The sequence below is a fragment of the Musa acuminata genome, chromosome BXJ3-8 (genome assembly GCF_036884655.1).
Source record: "Musa acuminata AAA Group cultivar baxijiao chromosome BXJ3-8, Cavendish_Baxijiao_AAA, whole genome shotgun sequence".
In the NCBI taxonomy this organism is placed as follows: domain Eukaryota; kingdom Viridiplantae; phylum Streptophyta; class Magnoliopsida; order Zingiberales; family Musaceae; genus Musa; species Musa acuminata.
Window position 1 is genome coordinate 3,488,229 of NC_088356.1, and position 27,580 is coordinate 3,515,808.

The window sequence follows — 27,580 nt, forward strand, 5'->3', positions numbered from 1 at the left end:
CGCCTCTCTCTTTCATTCTCTCAGCATCACATTACTGCTGTGAACTGCAAATGTCAGTCATATTGTGCTTAGCCATTTAGCATTACATCATGAAGCACAGTCAAAAGAGATGGCCAGAGAAGAATGGCATCTCCTTGGAATGCTCGGCTTCATCAAGAAAGTGGAAGCCAACAGAAGAAACTTCATCAACAACCTTCTCTATTATTTGATGGAACATGTCTGCCTCTAAAAACAAGTGCAGAGCACTGAGACTTTTGTGTCTGCATCCCACTAAAAACAAGGCTGTTGTTGCCTATTCACAACACTTTCTACATGTTTCTACCTGATTCCAATAAGATGAGATAGATTAGGAATAATTGTAGGAGAGGAGAGAGAAAAAATAGAGGAAGACGAAGGAATGAACAGATCCTATGGTCATCAACTCAACCCCAAATAAGTCTGCTGTTTGACTATTAAGTGAGTGCTACACTATGCCTACAGGTTTCCTCACTCCAGGGTTCATAACAAGTTCATGCCAGCACGGTAACTTCTTTCATGGCCACCACCACTTCATTGGTTGGGAAAGCACTAAACACCAACCTGATTGATTGCTTCCGAGCCATCATGCCGTTTTGAAGTGGGAAAAGTTCATCGGGTACAGAATCAGCACCGGAGAAACTTTCTTTTGATTGATGGATCGATAGTTGTGTTCCTGGAGCAGCAGCACTTGCACTACGAGCCAGAACGGGTGGAGCAGCAGCACTTACACTACGAGCCAGAATGGGTGCTGTAGGGGCGCAAATCCACACCAGAAAACCTGCAATGACAATTTGAAATGCCGAATCATGTCACTGAAGAAGCTTCTTGCGGCTTTTAAGATGGTGGCAACTTTAGAATGACAAATCACAGATTTGACAATCTCTCACTTTGAACTGATTCACACACCAGAAATTGTCCAGGATGATTGATTTTGATTTAGAAAAAAAAAACACTGCAGAAGTTCACTTTGTCGGGATCGTTAAGTAGGGAGTGCTGCTTATGCCAAACATTAAGCCTCCCTCCTGCGTCGAGATCATTAATCAGGTAACAGACTTATCAACAGGAACCTCCATTTTGCTGGAGATCATGTGGAGATCCTCTGTTATCAGCATTAGCATGCAACTCTAAATATCCAAGTCCCTGATTGTGTGTTGCCGTCACATTCTGCATTGGATCTCTCTCTAAAATTATTACCGAAGACACGTCTAAATTGCTCCTGATGTTTCCAAAAGGAAAAAAAGACTAAGAAACTTGTCCGCCTTCAAAGTATGCTGTCTCAGCTTTGATGACGCTCTGCATGTATGAACCTCTTAGACAAATTGCAAATGTATATATATTGTAAATTGTAAACGAATCGGAAAGCACATACCTTGAGAATCAAAACCGCAGCATCCTTGTGTATAACTTCATTGTACTCACCACATGAAAGCACCTGCAGCAATATAGTCTTCGTAAATACATTAAATTTTTTGCAAGGGAAAAAAAGGACTGCAACACAAAAATCAGTGCTCACTTGAATACAGTTCGGACAACCAGAAGTAGACGTGCAACCGCATGTTGAAATTAGTTCCAATGCAGCAGTGAGGAGTTCTCTAAACAGTAACTGAACCTGATATATTACCCAAAGTCACAAATTATGTGTGTATGCACCATAATATGAGATGAGACACATCTGCAAGCCTCATCCAGATACCTATATCATATCTCGAGCTATCTTTTTGTCATTCCTCACATTCCTTTTTAGTGCATTTTTTATTGTATGTTTGTGAGCTTTTTCCATGAAAACTGAAGGACATTAAGTTGCATGGGGCATCTCTATGTCCTTGTGATTGGAATGATAATTCCCAGGCATTTATATTATTGACACTCGAGCAAAATTTGCACGAAAGTTGACCAGGCAATCAAAAGTTAGTTACTAGGTCAGATGCATTTACCTGTGCTGCAATACCAATACCACCAGGATGTCGATCATACAACAAAATTCGTTCGGCAAAAGCACGTGTTTCATGGGGATTCACACATTCTGTAGCCAAGTCGGTAGCATTGCACATGATATACCTAGAAGATAAGATAGACAGTCATTTGTGTTGTACTGTAAGTAGAGACCTTGTCTAAAAGATGCCTCACAATGAAATATGCATGAAAAGAAATTCGCTGACTGAAAGTTCCTAAATCATTGCAATGACCAAAAACATTAGAAGAAAGATTTCTCTGTGACAAAAGTAACAAAAGAAAATATGAAGCTCGTGGGACGTCATGAGTGTGAAAATTTACAAGGGCACGACATTCAGAAGTGCATGGGAGGCTGCATGCAAGCCTGAACGAAAAGGGAGATTCTCTGCCTCCAAAATAGTCTTTATTGACTGAGGAACACGTATCCAAGCTGCCTGGTATTCATTCCACATAAAAGAATCACCGGAATAGTCAAAAGAAAGGTGAAAATGGTTGTAAGAGTAAAATAAGAATTAAAACACACATTAGCAAACCTGTGATTCGTAGGAAAATGTAGGTAGATTAAGATCAACTGTATCAAGTATCTGGTTACTAGTTCTCGATATCCGATAAAAACCAAACCATTTGGTAGTAACTTTGCAAGCATTTGTTCGGGCAGTTGTCTTTACATAACCAGATTCCTTCACCAGCGGATAGGCCTGTGGAAGAAGTACATCAGAATTAGCTTGAAGTCATGATATGCTCAAAAGTGAAGCAGAGATACTGCATCTCACAATACTCGAAACATGCCTATGTTTTAATAACCTGTTCAAGTAGATAGATGTATGGACAAGTTTCAACCCAATTCTTGTGAGTTGCAATCCATGGAAAAATGAACAATATAAAAAGGGAGAAGAATATTCGAATATAAACCGAACGGAGACAAAAAGATTCAAGGAGTTGTCATTAAAACAAACATCCACACGAGACTACTCTTGAGACCTAGGCAGTAGGCAACTCAAAAATTTTATTGGTTAGTCAAACTGTTAGAGCAGCTTTATTATATCTAATATGTAAAAAGACTATCAATAACATTTTTCATAAAACTGTAGCATAACTAAAAGGAAATCTAAAGTACTTGGCAGTTAATTCCAATCTTAATAACAATCAAGTAAAAGAAGGAAAAAGTTCTTTACAAATATTATACAATTATCTTGTCAACTAAAGTTAGCACATCAAACCATCTTGGAAGTTCTTGAATTGCATATCACTTATCTGGTCAGATAAGTATTGTACAATTATAGCAAACACTATCAATAGAATGCACTTCAAAGGGTCAGTAACATACAAGGTCACCTCCAGAAACATGGATGTCTGTGTAATCTCGAGTCTTGGTATAATAGTTTAAATCAGCTTTCTGACAGAAGCCAACTTTTGCTGATAAATCTAAATCTTTCACCAAATATGTATTGCCTTGATTCATGTAGACAGCACCCTCATATACCTATATAAAAAGATGATTTGACAAGAAATGGTTACTGACTTTCTGCTACAAAAGAATACAAGTATCACACATACTATGCATCACAATATCACATAATAAAAACAAAAAGATGGAAGAGAGAGACATAGACATGGCATTTCTTCACCTTAGTATCAAACATAGAACAGCTATCCAGGACACCATAAGCAGGCAAGATTATCCAATAGCTATCTGGTTCATTGACTAGAATTTAGTTCATGCATACACTCTCCTCATAATATAACATAGTTTACAAGAACATATTGACAAATTAGCTGAGTGGTTACCAGAATTTCTACACCCTATAAAGAATAAGACTACAAAGATCTGTTCCAGACTACTACAGTTAGAAAAGAGATGATAAAAATATATATATTTTAGAGTCGACAGTTCCAAAACCTACTAGCTAGGCATATATTTTCATCAACAATAGGACTTGAAAATGTTTAACAAGTTGGGACATAGTTATATTTCAGAAAGGAGCAAAAAGATCAGCCAACTGGAGCCTATGTATAAAGATTTGCAGAAACACATTTCACCATAAAAAGAATTCCATAAATTAAGAACCAAGAAATTCCAGTGTTTTGATTCCATGCTGTGTCCATTCGAGACACATGAAGGTCATGTGTGCACATGTGGGCACAGTCAGCATGGAACTCCATCCTGTGCTGACCGGTACAGTTGGGATACCAAGGATTACTTTTGTGAATAACAGACCTATGCATATAACTGTATCTTGTGCCAATCGGCAAAAGTTAGGAACCCCTGAAGTTATGAGGCCTCCTCCAGGATAAGCAAAACTAGAGCACAACTATCCCTTAGTACATATTTAACACAGAGTAACATAAAAAGTTTTTAGTCCTTAAAGAAGAATTGATGAGGCATGATCAAAACATTAAACAAGAAGAATAGCATGCGAGGTTTCAGAAAGCAATATATTGACAAGAAATAGGATGCACTGCCAACAAATTATCCGTTAGCTTTATTAAGCAGCAACCAGAAACTACCTGGAAGAAGGCTGTGCTTTCTTCAATTTCCTCGAGCACTTCATTACTTATTTTCTCCATCACTTTGTATTTGTTAGTTTCAACTGCCCGTATACTAACTGCATGCGAAGGACTTTTCTGGAGAGAGAAACAATAAATGTACAAGGCTATAATGGTAATCACAAGTAGTGGATGATATTCTCGTGTAGAAAACTTACTTCAGGTCCGATATAATTCCATAACTTTGGAGAAACACACGGATCAGTACCTAAATACCCCTTGTTCTTTAGAGCAACAATTGCACAACCAAGACCAGAACCAAAGTAATTTTCATCATATTGCAGACACAATGGTAGTTCAGAAGCAGCACAGGCAATATGTTGTTCTAGCACCTAAAAATGCATGGCAGGAAAAATGACATAGATACATGTCCATATAGATTCAGAACTTATTTCTCTAAGAAAAAAGCAGTCAAGCTAAAAACCTTCTGGTTATTTGCATCAACTTGGCAGTGCTCGATTGGGCTCCCAAAGAGCTTCTGAGGGAACTTCATGAAATACTGATCCAAAGGCCCCTCAAATGCAACATAAACTGCCAGTGATGGCCTCGCTCTTCTGCCAGATCTCCCAGCTTGCTGCCACAAGCTACAGAGGGGGAACAACATATCACTAGTGATAAAAACCATATGCAACCAAGAATTGATAAATTATGTATGAGAAAATGTTAATATGTCTACCTAGCAACGCTACCAGGAAAGCCAAGATGTAAAGTTGCATCAATATGCCCTATATCGATCCCAAGCTCAAGTGCATTGGTTGCTGCAACACCCAGGATTTTCCCCTCAAAAAGATCGGTCTCTATTCTTCTCCTTTCCTGCTCTAACATTAATTCAACCACCCAATGAAACATGGTAAAGTTTAATTTAAGAGATGCAATTGCAGAGATGACATCTTGGAAGACAGGCACAGAGCATCAGTTGTAATTTGATTGACACTATGCAGTAAGGAAGATAAGCCTAAATTTCCAAACTGTTCAGAGTCAGTCAGCCTTTTCCATGAAATTTAGCAAGGCAAATTCCTCAAGTAATCAAAGGGCCATCTGCTGTGTGGAGTTATTCATTGAGATCTTCAATTCTCACAGTACCTCTAATCAAGGATCGCAATTTCATACCAGACCTCTGGTAGGACCGGTACATTTTGTCAGTACTGGTGTATGGTACACCGGTACATACTGATGAGGAAAAAGAAGAACAACAAAGGAAGGAAGGAAGAAGAAGCAATGGAGAAGAGGAAGAGGAAGGAAGAAGAGAAGGAGGTGCAGAAAGAAAACGAAGGAGGAAGAGGAAGGAAGCAGAGATGGTGGAAGAAGAGTAGGAAGGAGGAAGTAGAAGAAAGAAGAGGAGAGAAGGAAGAAGCATACACGATCAACAGAGTGCAGTGGGCGACAAGGAGGTAGGTGGTAGCTGACTCCACACGTCGAGGCTCACGCTTGTGATGAGGGTTGGACCGTGAGGAGGCATACGGTTTTTATTTTATATGGCCGGACCGTTGAAATGGGTTGGATCCACGTAATGGTTCATGCCAAGATCAATAAATACTGATCGGTACCGACCAATCCGGATGAAAATGAATTCCTTACCTCTAATTTCAGTCACTACATTTTATTGTATCTAACATATTTCCCTCCAATGTTGCTACAACTCATTATAACAAATGCAATCATTTCTTCATGATAACATCATATTTAGACCCATTTTGGTTGGAAAATTAGTGAATAAAGGCATAATAAAAGAACCAAAGGTGACCCCTCTCTTAGAGGCTCCTTATGGGTCCACCCCAAAGGGGGTTGCTCAACATGACATCTTACCAATGCATCGATCTGAAAACAAGAAGCATGTCCTAAAAGAGAACATCATGTATGTGATGTTAAACATAACTTTACTTTGAAGTTTGAACATCAAAATAATTGATATTAGACATTCAAAAACATTAAAACATCAAAATGCAATTAGTTTTGATGTTTCTGAACCATTATTAACTCATACATTTCTTCTAATTGATTTTTCTCATCCAAAAACATGCTATTTCAAGAAACATATATTTTATTTGTCTGCATTTTGTATGCTTAATTTGCATACATATAAAGAAGATAGAGTACAGACAACAAAAGCAGGAGCATGGTCTGCAGTACCGGACTGTACCGCCCGGTACGGGCGGTACGTACCGGTCCGACAGGCTTCCGGTATGCGGACCGCTTGTTACCGGTCCGACACTGTAGCAGACACTGTAGCACTGCAGCAGTACTACAGTGCTCGGCACGCCTGAATATACTGCTCGGTACACCTGGGTGTACCGCTCGGTATACCGTACCATACCGGTACCAAGCCCAGGTCGAAACTCCGGTACGGTATGGTATTGCGGACCTTGAGCAGGAGTAATGTTTTCAAGTAAGCCTGGATTATTGTCGCCAAGAATGATCTACATCATTGACTGCTAAAAAGAAACTTCTCAGAAAAGGATTTCTGCATAGTATCATGATTGAGCCACAGTTAAATCTGCAACAAATTGCTTGCAGACTTTCTGAAGCACCATTGAATGTCATGGAGCATTATAACTTGCAGACATGAGACAACAAAATTACATCCTAACAGCTTTGGTTAGGTAAACATAAATGAATCAAGCCTATAATATTCATTTAGAGTCAGCATATATACCATAAGAAGCGACATATATTAGAGTCCACTTTGAAAGATTATACATACATAAAAAAAATTGAAGAATTCAAGTTTGGTGTGGTAAACATGAATTTTCAACTAATTAAAGGTGACCCATTAACTTTAGCAAAAAGAGAGGAAGGCACTAACTATTAAGTTAATCATAAATAGACTCCCAACACATGTGCAGTAATAAAATGACTTTGATAAAAAACCTGAGGAGAGTAGCCAGCACGATAGACATATATTGAATTAGCCAGATCCTTTGCAGTTGCCTGAAGTATTTCACGCCTATGTAAGTGACAAAAGTTAGCACATCTGATGTGAAATCAAGACAAAAAAGGGGCAAAACATCATATGCCATTATGAATTTATTAAAGTGAATTATTTAAAATACATGTAATGGGTGACTTACGTGTAAGAGAGAACTAATTCACTCAGTTTCCGAGTCTTACAAAAAGCAATGCAGCGTAGCCCATGTTGAACCATTTCCGCAAGGAGATAAGATACCTCAAGAATGGGACTAAATAATTCACCATTAGAACAAGCCTTTACTATGATAAAATGCACCTACATGTTTCTGTAAAATGATAACTGGATGCTGGTTCACTAAGTTATAGAATTATATTGCATCAGCACAGTGGCATACAGATGGTATCTACCACCTCTAGAAAATGTAAGAGACATCTTTAGTTTATGATTACTTTCTTATCAAATGATAACTGTTCTCAGTGTAACTTAGACAGCACCCGCTGGTATAATGAGATAGTGAATAGAGTCTTCCTCATCAGCTGTATCATTATGTCAACCCACAAAGGCAATGCTGAACATCCATATAAGGTAAATATTTAGGTAAAGGCTGTGACTTCACCTAAAATCTAGAACGAGTTGGAACATGGAGATCCTGACATGTTCCAGATCATTAATTGTTCAGATAAAGCTTGGATATATAAGATGCTATGTGCAACATGTGTCCACAACAAAGTAATTTTGTGAGACAAGGAACCTTGACTTACAGCTTTAAAATCCAATTCAAATTGCAAGGCCTACCAGTAAATAAAGATAGGATAATTAACAGGTGGCCCTAGTTTTTATCAAAAAATCATTATACGCCTAGGTTTGATGGTGGAACTTTATCAAAAAATCATTATTCCCATTCCCTACCGTGCTAAACCATTTAATAGCACCCGTGGAACTTTAATTCCACCCACAGTTTTACAAACATATCATTTGGGTATAATATATCACAAATAGTGCAGCTGTATAATCATTTATGGATATCAAAAAGAACAATATGATTGTAAAATATTCATGTACAGAGACACATGCTCTTGCTGTAGAATTTAATTTTGGGCTGATATAATTGGAGTTAGAAGGATACTCTAACGTTGGGAGAATGTCAAAGGATGGTGGATACTAGTTGCACCTAAACAAGTCTCCCAATAAAGACCAACAAAGACATTCTACTTATTGTACATAAAAAACTTCCCTTTTTAAAACTTGGTCATAATAAGATATGGTTATTCACATATGATCCTTTCTTCTTAGCATATTTACTAAATAGTCCTTGCCTTAAAGTTATTTGTATTCTCAAATTATTTCTGTTTAATATTACATTTTAATTCTTGCAATTTACTTCCATTAGTTATTTAGTAATGAAGGACAATTTGGTCTTATAAAAATCAATTTAGTTTTATGCTTAGAAGATCAACCATAAAAACTATTTATTTATTAAGCCAATTAATGAGAAATATAGAGATAAAAAGAAAGATTTGCATATGATTTTTATTGACTTAGAGAAAGCCTATGATTGAGTTCCTAAAAATTTATAAAGGTGAATTTAAAAAAAAAGATATATCCACTAATTATATTCATGTTCATAACTATTAAGGATATGTATGATAATATAATTACTAGTGTTAGAATTATAGAGAGTGTGTCTAGTGAGTTTCCTATTAGCATAAGATTACCCTAAGGATTTGCATTGATCTTTTCATGTTGATAATGGATAAACTTACTAGTCATACATACAATTATTTTGATAACTCTTTTGCTTTTAGAGTTTGCATGATTGTATACTGGGCCAGAATCTACTCAATTTACTCTTCCCAAGAAATATGTAAGATTAATCAACCAAGAAAAGTACAAATTTGTGTGTTCCATATGCTCATTGTCTTGTTGATGTCTGCAAGATGAACATAATACATTTTCTCATTTTGTTTTCTTCTAGACTTTCCAGAGCCAGGGAATTTTGGAGAACTGCTCCATGTTTGCAGGAACTTTTACTTCAATTACTATGGTGAATCTTTTCAATTACTTAATATTATTTAGTGTTTCAGATTGATATCTCTCCTATCTATACTTCCCTTGCCTAGGAATTGGTTATCAGCTTTACACACACAAAACCATGATAAACCAAAAGACTGCAAAAGAGAAAAAATTTCTACCTTGAACGTCTCGATTCTATAGAAGACTGAACAGGTTGCTTATTGTTCCTCCTGCTTGATGCCTTTTCTCTCTTAACAGGTTTTTTAATGGTACTTCTGCTTGATGTCTTTTGCCCCTACCATTCACAAGAATGAAAAATGCAATAATTTGTTCATCTCAATCACTGCAGTTCTTAAATGATAAGAGCATCGTAACTCGGGAAGCAAAGCAACATATTATGTTCTAATTGTTTGTCTTGGAAGAAAACCTAAAAAATGTGTGACCATGCTCACCAAATTCAACGGAGGATTCCATAAAATAAAATACTTTGGACCACAAGGACTTCCATCATTTTGAATCAGCTCTAGTGTCTGCAAGTTGCTAAGCACCTGATATATAACATAATTTTTCTCATGAAGAATCATTGTCATGATCACACTCTTAATGGTAATGACTGCCAATAGAAATGGTACATGAAGTCATCTTGCAAAAAGAATTTGTGCAGATTATTAGATCAATATGTATAAGTAGCAACATCAAATTTTGTTGTTAATGATCAAAAAGGGCTATTTCAATTCCTTCCAACTAGCAATGAAATCCAGTGATCAAATTTAAGTAAATAGTTACCATTTCAAGAGCAAATGTACTAAGTTAGGTGCTCCTCTCTGCCTAAGAGAATAATGACCAATGCATTTGAAAATAGGCACATTTAAGTTTGGGTAAAAGATTTCACCGGTCTAACAATTCAACATAATTTGAAGAATGGAACCAAGTCAACGTTACTAAGAGAGTTGTATTGATTCTTGGTATACAGTAAACAAGTTAGTGGCTTAAGTGACCAATAATGATATACCACCATGTAGCTGCCCAACCAAAAATGATTCTTTCTGATATAATTTGGAACTTAGGCATCAATCATGGAACAACCTTTTTATTTGAGCCCCATGTATTTTAAGTAGCATAACACACATTATGAAATACAAAGTCTTATTAGCGTTTACAGTTCAAACAAGTCTTAATCAAGAAAAGATTTAGCCAAGAACTTGAAAAAGATATCTCCATGGGACTTAGCAGCATTACTATCATAGCAAAAAGTAAAGATTCATGCATGGATAAACATAAAGATCAAATAGAAACCTCCTATGGTTCCTTAGGACCTATAAAAAGAAAAAGAAAGCGTCTCACTCGGGATCCATAAGCAAACATTTCAGAAAACACTTCATAGCCAATGCAAATTATACAAATTTTACAAGCTCTGAACGGTTGCACAACAAAGGATCAAAATGGTCCACTACAGATCAACTATCTCTCACAAACCCAACTAAAATATGGTTGTTAAGCCTTCGACCGTCCCTCTACATGTTGTGCAAAGCATGAACATACCAAAAGACACGGACATACATAAGCATTACATCCAACATCCTATTTAGAAGTTTGTCCATGACATTCTCCCCCACTCGTTCCTTCGACGTCCTCGTCGAAGCCTTTGCCGACATTGCAACTCATTGCCTTTGCTGAGTCTTCAATCTTTTGATTCAGCTGCAATGCGTCTATTGGCTCTCCGCTGCTATTGTTGAGTAGTTCAATCTTCTGCTTCAGCTACAATGTGTCTATTGGCTCCCAGCTGCTCTCCTTTCACTTAGTTGTCACTTCCAAGTAGGTTCGCATCACTTCCGCTTTCGATTAACATTCTCTTGGGAAATGAAGCGGATAATCTATTCTCAGTAGCACTGATCACCATTGGTGAGGATTTGACAACTATTGTCTTCCATTTGGTTTCTTAGAAGGATCTTTGAACATTTGCAGAGCCCATCTGCTGGATAGATAAGAGAATTGGGGTACTCGATTTCATTCATTCTCTTAAGGGTTGAGAAGGCAAAGGTTACTTGACTTCGCCCGCCTCCTCAAGGATTGTACTCCATGCATCGAGCTGGTTACTGGCCTTCGCCCGCTCTTTGCTCACACTTCTGAAGTACTTGAAGTGTTTGCACTCCTTGCATTGAGTTAGTTACTGTGATTCATCTTCTCAATGCTATTGAACTTCTGGAATGCAGAAAGTTTTCACCCTAACTTAGAGCAAGTCTCTTGTAGTTTTGGTCGCCTCTAGGATTGTACAGTCTTCTCCATCAACCCTGTCGCCTACTCTACTGAGTAGCAAAGGTATAGCACCACGTACTGCCTGCTTCGTTCCTTGGTCGTGCACTCTTGCACGACCTAAAGTCCTTCACTTTCGGCAATGTTGATGAGAAGCTCGTTGACACCGGTCTTACAAAGTTCCTTGGCCTCTGCCCTTCAGCATTGTCTCGGTACTTGGAGTTTGCCTCTACATGCTCCACCTCCTCAGCCCCTTTCACGACCAAGCGCTCTCCCTCCATGAGAGCAAGAGATCGATAACTTCACGGATGTCTCGCCTCTGCGGTACCATGGCACTGTCATGCCCATGACCCTACTATCTGTCACCTCGCATATGCATCCCTTTTCTTCACGATCGATAGATCTGCCTCTGTGGCACTCCTTCGAGTCCACCTCCATTCTAACCGATGCTTGATTTTGGGTAGCTACGTCCCTCTGGACTCGTCGTCGCTTCCTCGCCCCTTTCGACCCCCTACATCAACACTTCTGTGTTCTCCAAGCAGTTATCCTTAGTCGATGGAAAGACATACTGCAACTCTCATGCATGGCCTCTACCATCATGTTGTAGGGTTTGCACCGACTTTGTTCTCCTTAACTTCCTTAGTAGCAACGTTCGCTTACTCGGCCTTGTCCTTTGACTTACCGGGCTCCCTTAAGCAAATATGGGCTCTGGAGCAGTCCAATTCTCCAGCTGCTTCGATCATACCTCTACATGATCAAGTCCCTCTCATAAGACTCACTGGTACTTGCATTCGAACTTTTCTCTCGGTGGTACACAGCCCCTATATGCTGATGACTAAGGCTTCGATCATACCTTTACATGATCATACCTCTGCATGATCAAGTCCCTCCCATAGGACTCACTGGTGCTTACATTCGAACATTTCCCTCGGTGGTACACAACCCATATATGCTGATGACCAAGGCTTTCATCCGATACAAAATTCGATGTACGCACAGAAGACCCGCCTCTACGATACCATGACCTTCACTCCAATACCTCCCGATCATACCTCCGTATGATATAGTCCCTCACGGGACTAGAGTCATGTGTATCGCATTGCCACGAACTGTTCCACCGCGATCCGCTGCACCATGTCGACTCCTGGTGATATCTCCATTGCATTCTGATCCTTATGGGATGAACTTGGATTGTGATCCCTCCATGTGTGGCCTCTGCCAACACATCACAGGGCCTCTTCCACCTTCGATTTTGTTCACTCCTTTGGCAATCAACCTTTGTCCACCTGCTCTAGGGTCACACTCAGACGAAACACAACTCTAGGACAATCTGTCGCCTAGTAGCTCCCGAAGTCCACCGACTTTGCTGAAATTGGTGTACCATTGTTTGGATCCTGGACCTCTGCCCCTACCAGCACAATCTCCGTTGTACACCACTTCCTTCATAGGAACTTGAATGGCAGCACTGTAGCATATTCTTCAAGAGTACCCACTTCCGTGTCCACTTGCCCCGTGCCAAGACCTTCTGAACCGAACTTTACCTCCGCAAGTTGAGTCGCCTTAGTTCCTTCATCAAATGCTTCTCCGAGATAAAGTGCATGTGCCCAAAAGCTCCATTCGTCTTTGGCACCATGCAAGATGAGTTCGCTCCATCAGAATGAAAGACCCATGAAACGACATGATCCCGCTCTTGCCACTGCAAGAGTTCATGTCCTTGACCTTTGTCCAAGGAAAGCTATGTGCCTCCGCTCCATGTTCCATCTCCTATGCTGGCTCCCTTCATGCGGCTTGGGTACTTCGCCAAGTTACACCCAAGATGCTCCGCTCCTCGATTTGCATTAACTTGATGATGGTCCTCATGCCCACCATTCTACGGGTCAACCCTTCATTAAGTCTGATCTTCATATCGACTCCAAGTGTGCCTTCATTTGTGTTGCCTTGGGTCACTCCCCCCACTTGATCTCGCAATACATCCACCAATGCATTCTCTAAAGCGAGATCATGCGACAACTCCTCGTCACTCGCTCGATCTATTGAGCTTCGTGAAGTTGTTGTTTTTGAGGTACTCCTCCTCAACATGTGCGGTCCGTTGCACATGATTCTCCCTTTAGAAAGCCGAGACTTATCCATCCTGGATATATATCCCGTTGGAGCAACATCTCTCTTCATTTCCTTCCCTCTGAAAGTTTCGGAGACCACCATCCCCTTGGACTACTCCGACTTGCTGAACAAACTGTGCATTGTTCTGCCTCCTGCAAACGCACTTGCTAGATTGCGACTCCACGTTAATATAGCCCCCGCTGCACCACTCAAGGCCTAGCAACATGCTGAACTTACTGCACACTTCAGCCTCCTACGGACGTATCCTTCTCATGCCGAAGAGAAAGTTTCAATGCTCTATGGCGCCGAGTTTCGGTCGCCTTGGGATGGCCACGAATATCCCATCGTCCGCATACAAACCCTTGCATGAGTACCGAATTCTTCGAGTTAGCAATTCCCCTCACCTCTGTGAGCTTTGCACAACTCTTTCGGTCGTTGAGCAACCCATTCCACCTTGCATAATCTCATCCTTTACCAAGCACCTCGCTTGCCTTGAGCACCATCATGTATGGTTGTCAACGTCGAACCGTAGCTCGAACTCAGCCATCCCAACCTTTATGCGCTACGCATTCTTCCAAGCTTGCTTGTCCTCGTGGTGCCTCTTGCGCGAAGGGTTAGCCATTCCATTAAATGTCAATCTCAGATGCTCGCTCCTCCGAGCGACTCCTTTTCCCTACATCTCCATGCTCGTTTTCCCTCAAACGATCGCGCGTGCTCGCTGCCCTCAACGCAGCCCCGCTAAGTCCCTTACGTTTGCATGTCAAGTGTTTCTATGAGTGCTTGTCCAGCTCTGATACCATCTGTCACAGGCTTAGCTGGTTTTGCCTAAGTCGTGCAGCACCCTTACATGTCTGTCCGCAAAGGTCAACCACCCCGAAACCTCCCATAGTCCCTTAGGACCTACAAAAGAGAAAACGGGTTAGAGAAAACACCTCAATCAGGATCCACAAGCAAACATTTCATAAAACACTTCATAGCCAATGCAAATTACAAACAGACTTTACAAGCTCTGAACGGTTGTACAACAAAATGTCAAAATGGTCCACTACAGACCGAGAATCTCTCACAAGTGTTTACATGACACAACATTTATTTACAAGCCTAAAACGACCACCAAACCCAACTAAAATGGGACTGTTAAGCCTTTGACCGTCCCTCTACATGTTGTGCAAAGCATGAACATACCAAAAGACACGAACATACATAAGCATTGCATCAAACATCCCGTTTAGAAGTTTGCCCGTGACAGAACGACTGTCGAGGATTTGTTAACCGTAAGAAGAGGTTTCTGCCCTAAATAAGTTAAAAGAAAGGGGCCGAAACGGTCAGTATAAATTTGTTCAGGAAATTGAGTTCCATGGTCACAAGTCTGCACATGAGAGAATTGGCTTTAATTACAAAGTATCATATATAAGTATTAGTTATTAACAACTTATTCTTTAGTGCCAAGTAGTTTTGACACAGAAAACAGATTGCAATCATAAATCACACATAACCTCCAAAATACTTTATCAGATGTATAGAGTGAGGACTAACGACTTATTCTATGTTAACTTGCATCATGATTCCTCAAGTTGCAAAGATATAAAATATGGAGTAACTAAGGCAAAGACATTAATATGTGTTGAATTAACCTACCATGGCATGTTCACGTGGATTTGCCGATGTTGCAGTACAAAATATGAAGGATGGATCACTGCCATACACTGCACAAGTTAGAAAAGCAACTCTTAAGATCATTTATAAGAAAAAGCAAGTAAATATAGCCAAACCTAGAACTGTCCTACAAATTTCAATGCTATGTACCATGAGAACAAATCCTGCACAATCTCCTTAGTATGAGAGCAGTGTGACAACCAAATGCACCTTTGTATGCATGAGTTTCATCAATCACAATATACCTAATTAAGAAAACAGAAGTAAGAAAGTCCCATAATGAAATAACACGAAAGGTTTTCTTCAACAACAAAAACAATTCTGAAGTGAAAAGCTATAGTATCGTAAAGAAAGACCATATGTGACCATGATATGCATGTATATGCAGGAAACTATAATAGCTCACGGAAACAGTAAAAAACCACAACCAACTACCTGAGGTTTGATAAAATCCGCTGAAATTGCCTATGAAATGGCAAGATAGACATGTGCAACATATCCGGATTGGTAATCAACTGCATATAATATGATGAAGCAACTTACAAAAGAAGTACAAAATAATTGACAAATACTTCAAGAAGCACCTATGTCCACATACCAATCTAGCACCATCTCTTATCAATTTACGGTTTTCTTTAGATGTATCTCCATCATAAACACCAATTTCTAGGCCAATATCCAAGCCACTTATCATTTTTAGTAGAGTTCTCAGTTGATCTTGAGCTAAAGCCTAAAAAAAATTACCATAACCCTCTCAGAAGAGTTAAGATAGCTACAATTGAAAGGTGAATTGTGTTGATGACTTTGTAATGATGGAACAACAAATAAGTTATGTGTTATTTTTAAGAGAGTACAAAATTGATAGGCAAGAAGGGACAACCTTTGTGGGAAATATGTAGAGAGCACATGATGATGTGTTCTTAGACAGTGCTTCAAGAACTGGCATATTATAGCACAGAGATTTTCCACTGGAAGTTGATGTTGCCACAACAACATGCTTCCCAGATAGAGAGGCACGTATAGCTTCAGCCTGATTAATTTCATACGAGGTCAAAAGCGACTAAAACATATGGGCTTCATTAATTAATATCAGAACAACCCTAACTCAATACCTGGTGGCTGTATAACCTTGTTATTCCAAGCCCTTTAAGTATCAACTTTAGAGCTTCTGTTAGATCAGTTGGGAGCTCGACATATGCAGCTTCTTTGGCATCTATTTGTTCCACATGTACTATCTGTTGAAGCTAAGGTTTCAATATCAAGATATCTAGAGTGCTATTTTATATAACTTCCAGATCCCAAAGTAAAAGTGTGTTGGAGTGAACCTGTCCTTGTTTTCCAATGCCTTCCCTGAGATGTTCAACCATTTCAGCAGGTTCCATAATATGTGTGCTCTGTTGATTAGAGCACAATAATCATTTCCATCAAACATAATATAGAGCTACAAATTACATGAAAAGAGAACCACTTAATCAGAAATTTATCAATTAAAAATATAATGATTGCAATTTCATATAGAAAAAATAGTTAATAATTGCAAATGAAGAGAAACCCACCGAGCATAATGATGTTTTTTTCCTGAATAACAATGTGTCGCTACTTTCTGAAAGAGCAATGATGTCCTTCATCAAAATAATATCTTCCAGAGGCAGCAGTAGAGATATGCTGCTTGCCAGTTTTCTATCCTGCAACAGTACTAGAACAATTCACATGCATGTTCCAGACAAACCCAAGTGATGTCTACTAATTTTGAAAGCTAAGCCAACAATTATCTCATATTAGGAGGTGCAGAAGATCTGGCTGTGAAATATGATTACTGTTCCACTTAAAAAGTTGTGATGATAATAAATGCATTCCTCTTACAAGATTAAGCATCACTTTGGAGTAGGACATGTTCCCACATCTGAATACATCTAAAACTAAGTCAGGGCCACGGATGTGCTACCATAACTATGAAAAAAGATATTTTGTCATCTATGTTGATAAGCCTCAATTTCTGATCCTTGTGAGGATTTGTTATCTGAACTTAATTTCTGCCAAACTGCAAAGGATTGTGAAAAGCAGTTATATCTAATAAGCACTATAATTACTAACATAATTAGGTGACCCTAAAGCAGAATATAAGAATCATGTTCTATTTTACTCTGGTTACAATCTTCCCTTCCCAGTGTATGTAATAAGAAGCCAAATGAAGAATGCACCACAGGATATAATGTCCTTTATATATAATGTCCAGTGGATCAACCTACAATAAATCTAACAAATATTAAACAGACTAAACATACCATGCAGCACTTTATAGCTTTCCATAACTCTGAAATGAAATTATAATTCCTTCGGTCAAATGCACGAATAACTGAGGAAGTAGAAGCTTCTTTGTTAGCTGCAAATCCATGATATGCAATTAACTGCCAGAACCTAGTCAAAATAGAAAGAAGGATAACTCAAATATAACTTTCCTACATGTATTTGTCACTTCATGTTGACCATTTATGGAGTTGCATATGAGAATGGCAGAGTCCAACTTGTTCAGAATTCTTCGTTGCTCGCAAAGAGTTATCACCACCTAGACATGATCATGTAATATTTCAAACAAGCCTACACATCAATGCAATTTGTATACAACACAAGCAAGTCCAAACACATCAACATGAAAAGCATATAACCCACCAAAATATATATTGTATGTTCATCAATTTTATATAACAAGGAATATATCAAATGAAGAATTAGAGATAAAAATTATAACATCTCCAAATTTATTGCCACGTTGAATTTGGGTAAAAACTTGAATTGGTTTATAAAGGTTGATGGATGAAGTCCCATCAATCTGGGCTTTTGCATTTCACATCAGTAATTCAGGCTCAAGAAATTGATGGTTCGATTATCGCATCGAGCCAGGTCACGACAAAAATATACCAGAAGCCAAGAGCAACATGTCAAAATGAACTTCAAGAATGTGAAGGATTGTGTTAATCAATTTTAATTGTAATTGTTGCTTTTTGCTATAGCTTATGAATATGGCATCTAATATCAACAAACATGTTCACTTTTACTTTTTATGAATGGCCCATCTAGTTTCTATAATTAATAAGCATTTACATAGTGTTTAATTGCTTCAAAGTAATTGTAGCCCGAAATGCCCTTAAAAAATAAATGAAAGCTTATAAACATGACTTCCTATTCATTCGTACGTTGTATGAATCAGTATCTTCTGTTCCTATGTTATTTTTCCATAATAAGAATCCATTCCATTCAATAACTTAAGATTTTCTCATGCATGGTGGTAAAATGCTAATTCGTTTAATGTGGAGAGCATCAAAGATACATATGAATGACACTTTAGGTTTGAAATCATAAATGTAACTATTTTGCAACTATTTAACCATCACTCCACCTCAAATGAACTTACAAACAAAGCAATTGGTAGTACTACCAGTGGACAAAGTAGCGAAAGATTTTCAACATCTGACCCACAAGTGTTTTCCAGTCCAAATGTCCCAGGCTGCTTCAGTGCTTCGTCTATGCATTTCCAAGTCAAGAATTTCTTTTGAATTTGAAAAAGAGCACACAGAATATTTATGAATGTAAAGTTCTTCAGTACTCTCTTCAGCCAGGAAGGGCATACACAATGCTGCGACATACTGGTCGATCTGAAGTATTCTTCAAACAACAAACAACTACCTGAATCAGCATTACATAAACAGCATACCGATTCCACGATGCATCGAATTCTATCACTCATCAGTTGATCAAAGATATTTTTTTCATCAGAACATAACAGGTCTCGAAGAAGTACATGACTGTCATCCAATTTTCGCTTGCATGTTCTTTTCATCGAAGTCTTCCTACACCTTTCACCCACTGACGTCTCCCCTTTCTTACTGGATAGATAATTAGAAGGCCCGCTCCGAGTTATCTCGTCTTTAGTTATGCCTGATAAAGACGACAGATCATTCATAATATCACGCCAGGCCATGTCCGCGGCAGGTGATGGCACGCTATCGAGAGGACGATTAGGTGGGCTACGCACGGGTGGACCATTTTCCACTGGGATCTGCCCAGATTTCTTGATAAACGGGACAAGAACCATAAACTCACCGTGCTCGACCGGATAGTCGTCCACGCGACCATCTAAGCTCAACTTGGAACCCTTCGAAACAAAAAGAAATCTTTCAAGAATGTACTGAATCAAGAAGAAAAATTAATGGAAACAACAAGAAAGAATCCCGGTGACACTCGAATTACCTTGAAAAAAAGGTGGAAACGGGGGGATTTCTTCGCCGGAAGGAACGACGATTCCTTCAGCATAGCCTTCAAGTCGCCGATGGAACTGTCGGAGGAGATCGAGACAGTGATCGATCGGCCATCGAGGCTTCGGATTTCGATCGCCCTCTCCATCACTCCTACTTCCTAAACCCCTCGATCAATCGTCTCAAACCGTCCCGGCTCGGGCGAACGTCAAAACCCTACAGAGGTTTTGGCGGGGACAACGAAACGTGGCACGAGGAGACTGACGGGCATTCGATGTGGTACGAATCCTCCTTAACCGTCCATCGCACCGCTCCTTTCACCTTAACCGTTCGATCAAATGATTTTGCATCAAATACTTAATACTATCACATTAATTTTATGCAATGGATTTACGGTTAATCTTCACTAAAATTAGGCCCTATTAGATCCCACTTAATAATTAAACGAGCAACCCAACCAACCAATCTTGATTGTGGTGGCCCCGTTTTCGTCATGATCATGGCCGGTCCAATCTTGGAATCATGAGCCGTCTAATCTCGGTCTGGCGGCTGCTTTGCATCTCCTTCTGTCAATTTCACGGCGACTATGAAGTCAGATCTAACTCGGTCAACCGCGGCGACCACGCCAATTCCCCTATTAATTATGCATCCCAGCGCACAACGCCCCACCGCGCCACCTCCTCGTGGGCCCCATATCAGTACAGGAATAACAGTCCACATTTTTATCGTTTGTGTCTTCTCCCTCCTCCTGTAAAGAAGTCCCCTAATCTAATCTACACTATTTTATTATCAGGTAATAACTTTGAATGGTATTTGGATTTTTTTTCTGAATATATAAATCTTAGAAATATTTCAAATATTTGCATACTCTTCTAACTCGAGCAACTATGCAAATTAAAAATATATTTAAAGATAAGCTCCACTAATATCTCTGATGATCCAACGGCTCAAAGGTGAGCATCAGATGATGGAGGCTGGTGATCGAAAGCATCGACGGCATCCAGCTTCCGATCCCAACCCTTCCCGCCACAAACCGACCGGATTCACCCGTGTCCATCCACGTGTCCGCGTAGTGATCCCGTAACACGCGCTATAACTGCAACCCTCCCCGGACGCGAACAGAAGAGCCGCCGCGTTTTTAGCCGGCCTTCCATCTCTTCTTCATCTTCTCCTCCGTCTCGCGATCCAATTGCTTCATTATTTTTCTCTCGATTAGATAGGTTAAAGAAATCGGTATTCCGATTTTTAAGGGATACCTGTTTCTGTGAGATCGGGGCGGAAGAAAGATGCCTTTTTGTGATTCGAGCGAGAACGGGACGAGGATTTTCTACAAGAGATTTGGGCACGGGAGCACCAAAGTCCTCCTTATTACCGGTAGATCTTTGCAGTGTCTGGATGAGGGATGGGGAGCTTTGCCTGGCTGGGGCTAAAGATTGGATCCTGATGTGGAGTCTTATTTGGTTTTTGGGATTGGATGTAGGATTGGCGGGGACGCACGAGTCGTGGAGACCCCAAGTAAAGGGGTTGACGGGAGCGGCAGGGGCCAACGTCGACGAGGATGCGGTGGCAGCGGTCGGCGATGAGGGATTGGACGTCCGCGATCGGGAGGCGCAGGAGGGGATCGAGGTGTGCTGCTTCGATAACCGTGGGATGGGCCGGAGCTCCGTGCCCACCAATAGAGCCGAATACACGTATGCTCCTCCTCTTCTTCCTCCTCCTCCTAATCCTATCTCTGTAATTGTGTGTGTTGGGGAAGAAATTAGATCTTTTCATTAATGTTTGGGCTTTATGTAGGGCTAATTTGGTATTTTGATTCATATCATCTATATTAAAAACGATTGCAAAGATTTTATCCATTGTCCCGCTGGATCGCAGAACAAGTATCATGGCAAAGGATGCCCTTGCCCTACTGGATCATATAGGCTGGAAGAAAGCTCATGTCTTTGGTCACTCCATGGGTGAGTTGAGTCGTCGTTGTCGATAGAATGGATTCATGATGATACACATCTGTAATTTTTGGCATACGGTTGCCTGATCACACATTTTGTTGCAATCTGTGTTTGGTTGAGATCAGGGGCAATGATTGCTTGCAAATTGGCAGCCATGGCGCCTGACAGGGTATGCTCCTTGGCCTTGCTCAATGTCACTGGAGGTGGTTTTGAGTGCTTACCAAAGGTATCTATCTTCTCACGCCTTTTAGCTCCTATAAACCTTGCTCTTTTCTTCCTGTTGAGAAAGGTTTCGATTGCTTCAGTTGATTTCTTATCTCAATGTGGAACATTAAACCTAAATGTATTAATTCTAAAATTTCCTAAATATAAAATCAGTCTTTCATTCATTTATTTAATTATTTACTTTGGATATCGATGATGATTCTAAAATTTTCTTTTTTGGTCTGTTTGCCAGTTATTTATAGTGATACTATTATGGTCCTTTATAACAACAAACAACTGGAATAGTAGGTACATTAGAAGACATCAAATCACTCCAAAACCTGATGTAACTTAGCAAGTTTGTGTGCTTCTGTATTAGACTCCCTACTATACAATTATATTGAACCACATTTACATGTGTAGCTAATTGCTAGTGATACTAAGTATGGCAGCAACACTGGTTTCTAAAACATGTACCTATGTTGGTCATCATGGACCCAGACAAGGTTTCCAGTAGTCTTAAGGACTTCACCTTTGCATAGTTAAATTAACCTTATTGTGCACTATTGCAAGGAACATTTACTTCCAAAACATCCTGCATAGTATCATGAATTATACTATGTTGTTCCATGATAGCTGTTCTACTGAGCCATATAGTTCAATCTTTCATACTTCATTGGAGACATTGCAAACATCGATTAGTCAAAATGTGTTCTCTTCAAATGTAGATTGATCGGCAGATGATATCCCTAGCATATCGTTTCTTCAGAGCGAAAACACCAGAGCAAAGAGCTATTGTTGATTTGGAAACTCATTACACAAAGGTGAGTAAGAAAGGTTGTGTTTTATGCTTTTGTCAAATTAATTCTAAAGGTCTTTTGTTTTCCAAGTTAATAATTGGCCTTAATTTGTAAGTGTGTTTTCTGTTATATGTAGGGATTTCTTGATGAATATGTTGGATCATGTACAAGAAGGGACATACTTTATCAAGTAAGTGGAGTTGCTATATTTAAAAGGAAATACTGAGTTTGTTCATGAGCTCTTTTCATATTTCCAGTGAGTTGGAAGTGTTTGAAAGATATAATAACTAAAGTGGACTCAGGATGCTTCGTGTGTAGTTTAAGAGAGATGTACCATGGAGATCTATCTTGAAGCACTATGATTGAACAAAAGGAAATGTGAAAACCAATACTGACTCCAGTTATAGTCTGAGTTGAATAGATGGAATCACAAAAGACAAGAAGAAAACAGTTCCAGCCTACGTTGATCAGATTTCTATAGATAGATTTGGCAGATATCTGAAAGTGAAATAGAAACTGATTGGTACCCAAATCTTTCATTGAAAAAGAAACACATAGATGTCCTGTAAATCACCTCTAAGGATAATGGTTAGGAAATACACTTGGGTCAATGAGTTATGGTAAGGAATTAAAATCTTGATTTTATGATACTATCATCTATGTTTTGTATATGATGAGTTCAAAGCTTTATTTCTAACTGGCAAACAAATATTGAGCTTATGGAAATTATTTGCCTTTCCACCTGAGTGAAACATTGTACTTATCAGCTTGCTTTGGTCCGAGTGTTACCTTCTCTTTTATTACTGATAATTGACCGAGCATTTAATCATGATGAAAACAAGTTTTTGTTCTGATCACGATGTCTGTTATTACTATAAAATGCTTCATTACTGATACCCACTGCTGTTCTCTAGTGAGCAAGCTTGATGCATCTCCCTGCACATTTATCATTCAATTTTTTTAATTTATGTGATGTGCATTTGCTCTTACGATAGCTCTTACAAATTTTTGGTTACTTCAGGATTACATAAAAGCTATTTCATCAAGCGGAATGCAATCAAACTGTGGTTTTGAAGGCCAAGTTAATGCTTGCTGGAACCATAAGATGGCATCTAAAGAGCTCGACACAATTCGTTCATCTGGGTTCCTGATTTCAGTTGTACATGGAAGGTTTGTACTCATCATATATTCTCTCCTATTTGTTGAAGGAGCATGACAAGATCATGACAAGTATGATATACTTTTAGGTATGATATCATTGCTCAATTAGATCATGCACGAAGACTTGCAGAGAAGCTGCAACCTGCTGCAAGAATGGTGGAACTTCATGGTGGACATTTAGTGAGCCATGAAAGACCAGATGAGGTATGAATCATCTGTAAGAAAGACTTCAGGCTTAACTATTTGTTTTTACTCGAATTTTATGGTTTCATCGCACTAGTATAACCTGTGAAATGTGGTCAACTCTTATTTATTATATTCAATAACTATCCGTAAAACCTACTCGGGCTTCAGAGGATGATAATTCTTGGAATCAGCTGTGTTCTGGCCCCTACTATATATATATCAGGTCTCTTTTAAGAATGTACCTCATATTTTATTGCCCTAAAAATCACAGACCAATGTAGCATGAGCAGCAATGGAAAAGTAACATATAAGGACCTTGTTAGTCTGAGTTCTTTTGCAACTATCTGATCTGGTTGTAATATTTGGACTAAATTTGCCAAATATTCTGATAACAAATCTTGAACTTGTAATGTTGACTGTAATGGAGGAAGACATGCTATCATGGATTTTGTTGTCATGACTTTGGACATTGGGGTCTGCAAGCTATTTGTCCATTTTGGGCTATGGTCTGCATGGTTTTTGGTTTTGTCCCCATGTTAACTCAGGCATGGGAAGTAGTGAGGTTTGGTAGACAATGTAAGTTTCATAAATAAAAAATCATACTTTGACATCACAAAATATCATTCGGGTTTGCTAACATTACAGAATTTCATACTTGGACGTTGTTGATGAGCAAGTCTTTACAGTCACAACTAGACGATCCATCAAGACAATGAGCTTTTTCTAGGTTCATCAAGTGCAACACTCGTAATGATCCTCGGTGAAGAAGAAAGTGATTCCTAGGAATTGCAAATTGCAGGAAGAATAGAGAATTACACATTGTGAGTGACCTTGCAGAGTTATTTAGGCTAGAAATATGGACCTTCTTACACTGATGTAATGCCAAACAATAAATAATCTGAGGAAAAAAAATCATACCTACAGAAGCTTTGAGGAAAAAAATGTTTGTAACTTGAAAGTAATTGTGAAAGAAAGGTTTTCTGGGACTTTGAATCTTGATTGCCAAACAAAACCTAGAGCTAATGCTGTCCTTGCAGGTTATTCTTTCTCTTTTGGAGCTGATAAATGCTTCAAAATCCAAGCTTCAGCCTGAAGAGTGGTCCAACATGCAAGAGAAGCAAGCCGGTGAGCACAAAGCACAATAATCTCGATATTGATAAGCATTTTCCCCCCCCATTAGCAACTAAATCAATCATTTTATTACTCTACTGGCTTGGCAGGATGGCTCATGATAGGAACTCCATTGACATTGACCAACAAGAACAATGGTGTGGCAAGCAATCTTCTAGCCGTTTATAACTTACTAGGGAAGCTACAACTCAGTTTCCTTTATTGCATTGGGTTTTTTATAATGGGATATGAGCACATGAGGGGTATTCTCAAGACCATGAAGCCAGTTAAAGTTGCAGCCTCCAGTTCATAACATTGAACCGACATTCTATGGTGTAAGCAGGCATCTACTCGATTTTTATCAATCATGTGCCTACTGCTTCCTTCACATTTTGTGAACAACAAGCTGCTGAGTAGAATTTAAGCTCCATGATTCACCCAATTTGGTTTGGCAGGAAATCTTGGAGGCAGCAGCCATCGAGGAATAAAAAATATGAAAAAAGTGTGTGATGTTTGGATATAGACTCTACATAACAAGCAAAAAAAGCACTGACAAGATAATTCATGTGCCTGAATTATGGCACCATCATTCAACCACTCAGTGACATCTCAACTGTAATCCAAAACTTAACTGTTGCTGTGTGATTGTTTCCTTTGAATAAAAGAAGTTCATTGACTCTGAGTTGTGCTTGAAGTGAAGTGCCAACTGGTTGATTCATTCTTCCTGCAATTCTTGAATTATGTTAGCATGATTGGAAAGCTAAGGTTACTTAGCAAATATTCCTCATGGAAATTTGAAACTTTCAGTGTAATAACCAATATGCAGGAAGGAGTTACATTGTTCAGGATGGATCATCTTAAACAATGCCACTTTGTTAGTAATGTTGTATCATGGTAATCTAAACCACTGATTTTAAGTTGCAGCATGGGTGAGAATGTGAAACATTTACATATTTATACACCTTGTCCGAACTGATATTTTTTGTTTAGACACTTTGAATCAGCAAGCTAAGTTACCTAATTTCTACACCTCTGCAATTGACTCCCCTCGACACTTGTTTTTCCAAGAACTAGCAAGCCAAAAGAATAACAATAATGTTCCTAAATGTTTCACAATTTCTTCTGCAAAAAATGGAACACTTTTAAGATAAAAGTCATTATCCTAAAACAAGAAACTATCTCGAGCTCTTATCTTTGGTGTCTAACTGCTCTGCTCCAAACAAATTCAATTGCCAGTAAAACAATAAAAGAGAAATAATACAACTAGCTTTAGATAGATAGTTTATGTAATCGTGAGTCATACAAAATTAAACTCAACCAAATTTAATTTAACGTAATTAGCTCTCGAGCTTTTGGCAGACTACATCAATAATCGAAAAGGATTGGGACGGAACATCAACTGCTCCAATCATTCAATCAAAAAACAAGTCTCGCCGGTCCTACTTTCTTATTGATGGAGGTGTATCTTCGGTGGACGATCAATAGTCCGATGTACAAGAATGACACGATCAATTAGATCGCATCCTTGCTCCAAAAAGAAAAGAACGATCAAAGAAAGAAGAAGACAAGAACGAGCAGCAAAGTGTTTTAAGGGCAAATTCAACTTACCTGGATCCGAAGGAACTCCGAGATAAGCGAGCACGCGAACGAGAGAGAGAAAAGAAGAATCGGCAGATGAAATGGTATGGAAGGCAGTGAGTAGATGCCGCCTTCGTGAAGGGATACCGGATATTCCTCGAGCAAGCGAATATTCCTCGAAGCCAATTCCGTTTAAGTGGGTACGGCCGGCTCAGGCCTCCTAGTGGGCCAGACCGGCCCAAACAGCATCACAAGCTTCCCATTTTCTGATGCACAGTTTATTATGGACCGTCGAGACATATCAAGATTTGTGACGAGTCAGTCTGCACTTTGATTCAAAATGAATCATTAAACCAAATCCATCAGCCCCAGAAGAATAGTTAGAAAATTGGAAAGAACAGACCTGTTGGTGCACAAAGGTTATTCTTTTCTGCTGATGAACAAAGATCTTAGTTCTTGCCCTCTGATCAGGAAAGACATTAATACTTCCTCTTCCTTAACCTTAAAGTTTGATCACCGCATCACATCATCGTCCACCAGCCATGGATTCAGGCTTCGTGTAGTAGGTGAGGAGGAGGTATATGCTATCGATGTAGGTGCCGCGCTCCCCAGCCTTGTTCCGGGATACCACCCCTTCCCACCTCCTGCAACAAGCAACCGTGACATATACTGCAACAGATCATTTCATGGATGGTGGAAACAAGGCAATGCATAGATATATATACTGGGGGAAACAAAGATTTACGTAGTCTCAACAATTGATTATAAAGTTCAGCAAGCTTGCCCAAGATAATATATACTGATTGATTATGAGATCCAATCATAAAGGAGAGCATAAACTGCAAGTTTCCATGACCTTCTTATATAGAATTTTACATTCTAAAGTTTTAT

General features: G+C 39.2%; 2 protein-coding genes across 9 annotated transcripts; one reads left to right on the plus strand and one right to left on the minus strand.

The window, feature by feature from the left end:
• Positions 1-181: 181 nt before the first annotated feature.
• Positions 182-19,931, minus strand: LOC103993793 (uncharacterized). Of its 7 annotated transcripts, none has more exons than XM_065165550.1 (28): positions 19,697-19,923; positions 19,550-19,601; positions 18,861-19,384; positions 17,912-18,014; positions 17,734-17,831; positions 17,005-17,133; positions 16,774-16,842; positions 16,561-16,683; positions 16,329-16,478; positions 16,047-16,178; positions 15,884-15,963; positions 15,599-15,693; positions 15,431-15,498; positions 9,892-9,987; positions 9,619-9,734; positions 7,587-7,694; positions 7,387-7,462; positions 5,195-5,331; positions 4,943-5,102; positions 4,677-4,850; positions 4,480-4,596; positions 3,299-3,454; positions 2,505-2,669; positions 2,293-2,405; positions 1,953-2,076; positions 1,532-1,627; positions 1,388-1,450; positions 182-1,311 (listed from the first exon to the last, which is right to left on the minus strand). In XM_065165550.1, exons 1-28 carry the CDS (start codon positions 19,847-19,849, stop codon positions 1,261-1,263), a joined length of 3,528 nt encoding a protein of 1,175 aa, XP_065021622.1. In that variant the 5' UTR covers positions 19,850-19,923; the 3' UTR covers positions 182-1,260. The 7 variants fall into 7 exon arrangements, 4 of the variants coding, with proteins under 4 accessions (XP_065021622.1, XP_018685896.1, XP_065021619.1 ...); XR_010499005.1 differs by having other exon boundaries at positions 423-796; positions 925-1,311; positions 18,861-19,601; XR_010499004.1 differs by having other exon boundaries at positions 423-796; positions 906-1,311; positions 18,861-19,601.
• An 880-nt stretch (positions 19,932-20,811) lies between these two features.
• Positions 20,812-25,805, plus strand: LOC103993790 (uncharacterized). 2 transcript variants are annotated; one of them, XM_009413980.3, is made up of 11 exons: positions 20,812-21,075; positions 21,182-21,392; positions 21,577-21,659; positions 21,776-21,876; positions 22,583-22,678; positions 22,791-22,844; positions 23,676-23,824; positions 23,902-24,019; positions 25,039-25,126; positions 25,222-25,446; positions 25,567-25,805. In XM_009413980.3, the coding sequence occupies exons 1-10, from the start codon at positions 20,988-20,990 to the stop codon at positions 25,422-25,424; spliced, it is 1,191 nt and encodes a 396-aa protein (XP_009412255.2). In that variant the 5' UTR covers positions 20,812-20,987; the 3' UTR covers positions 25,425-25,446; positions 25,567-25,805. The 2 variants fall into 2 exon arrangements, with proteins under 2 accessions (XP_009412255.2, XP_065020097.1); XM_065164025.1 differs by having other exon boundaries at positions 25,222-25,805.
• The last annotated feature ends 1,775 nt before the right edge of the window (positions 25,806-27,580 follow it).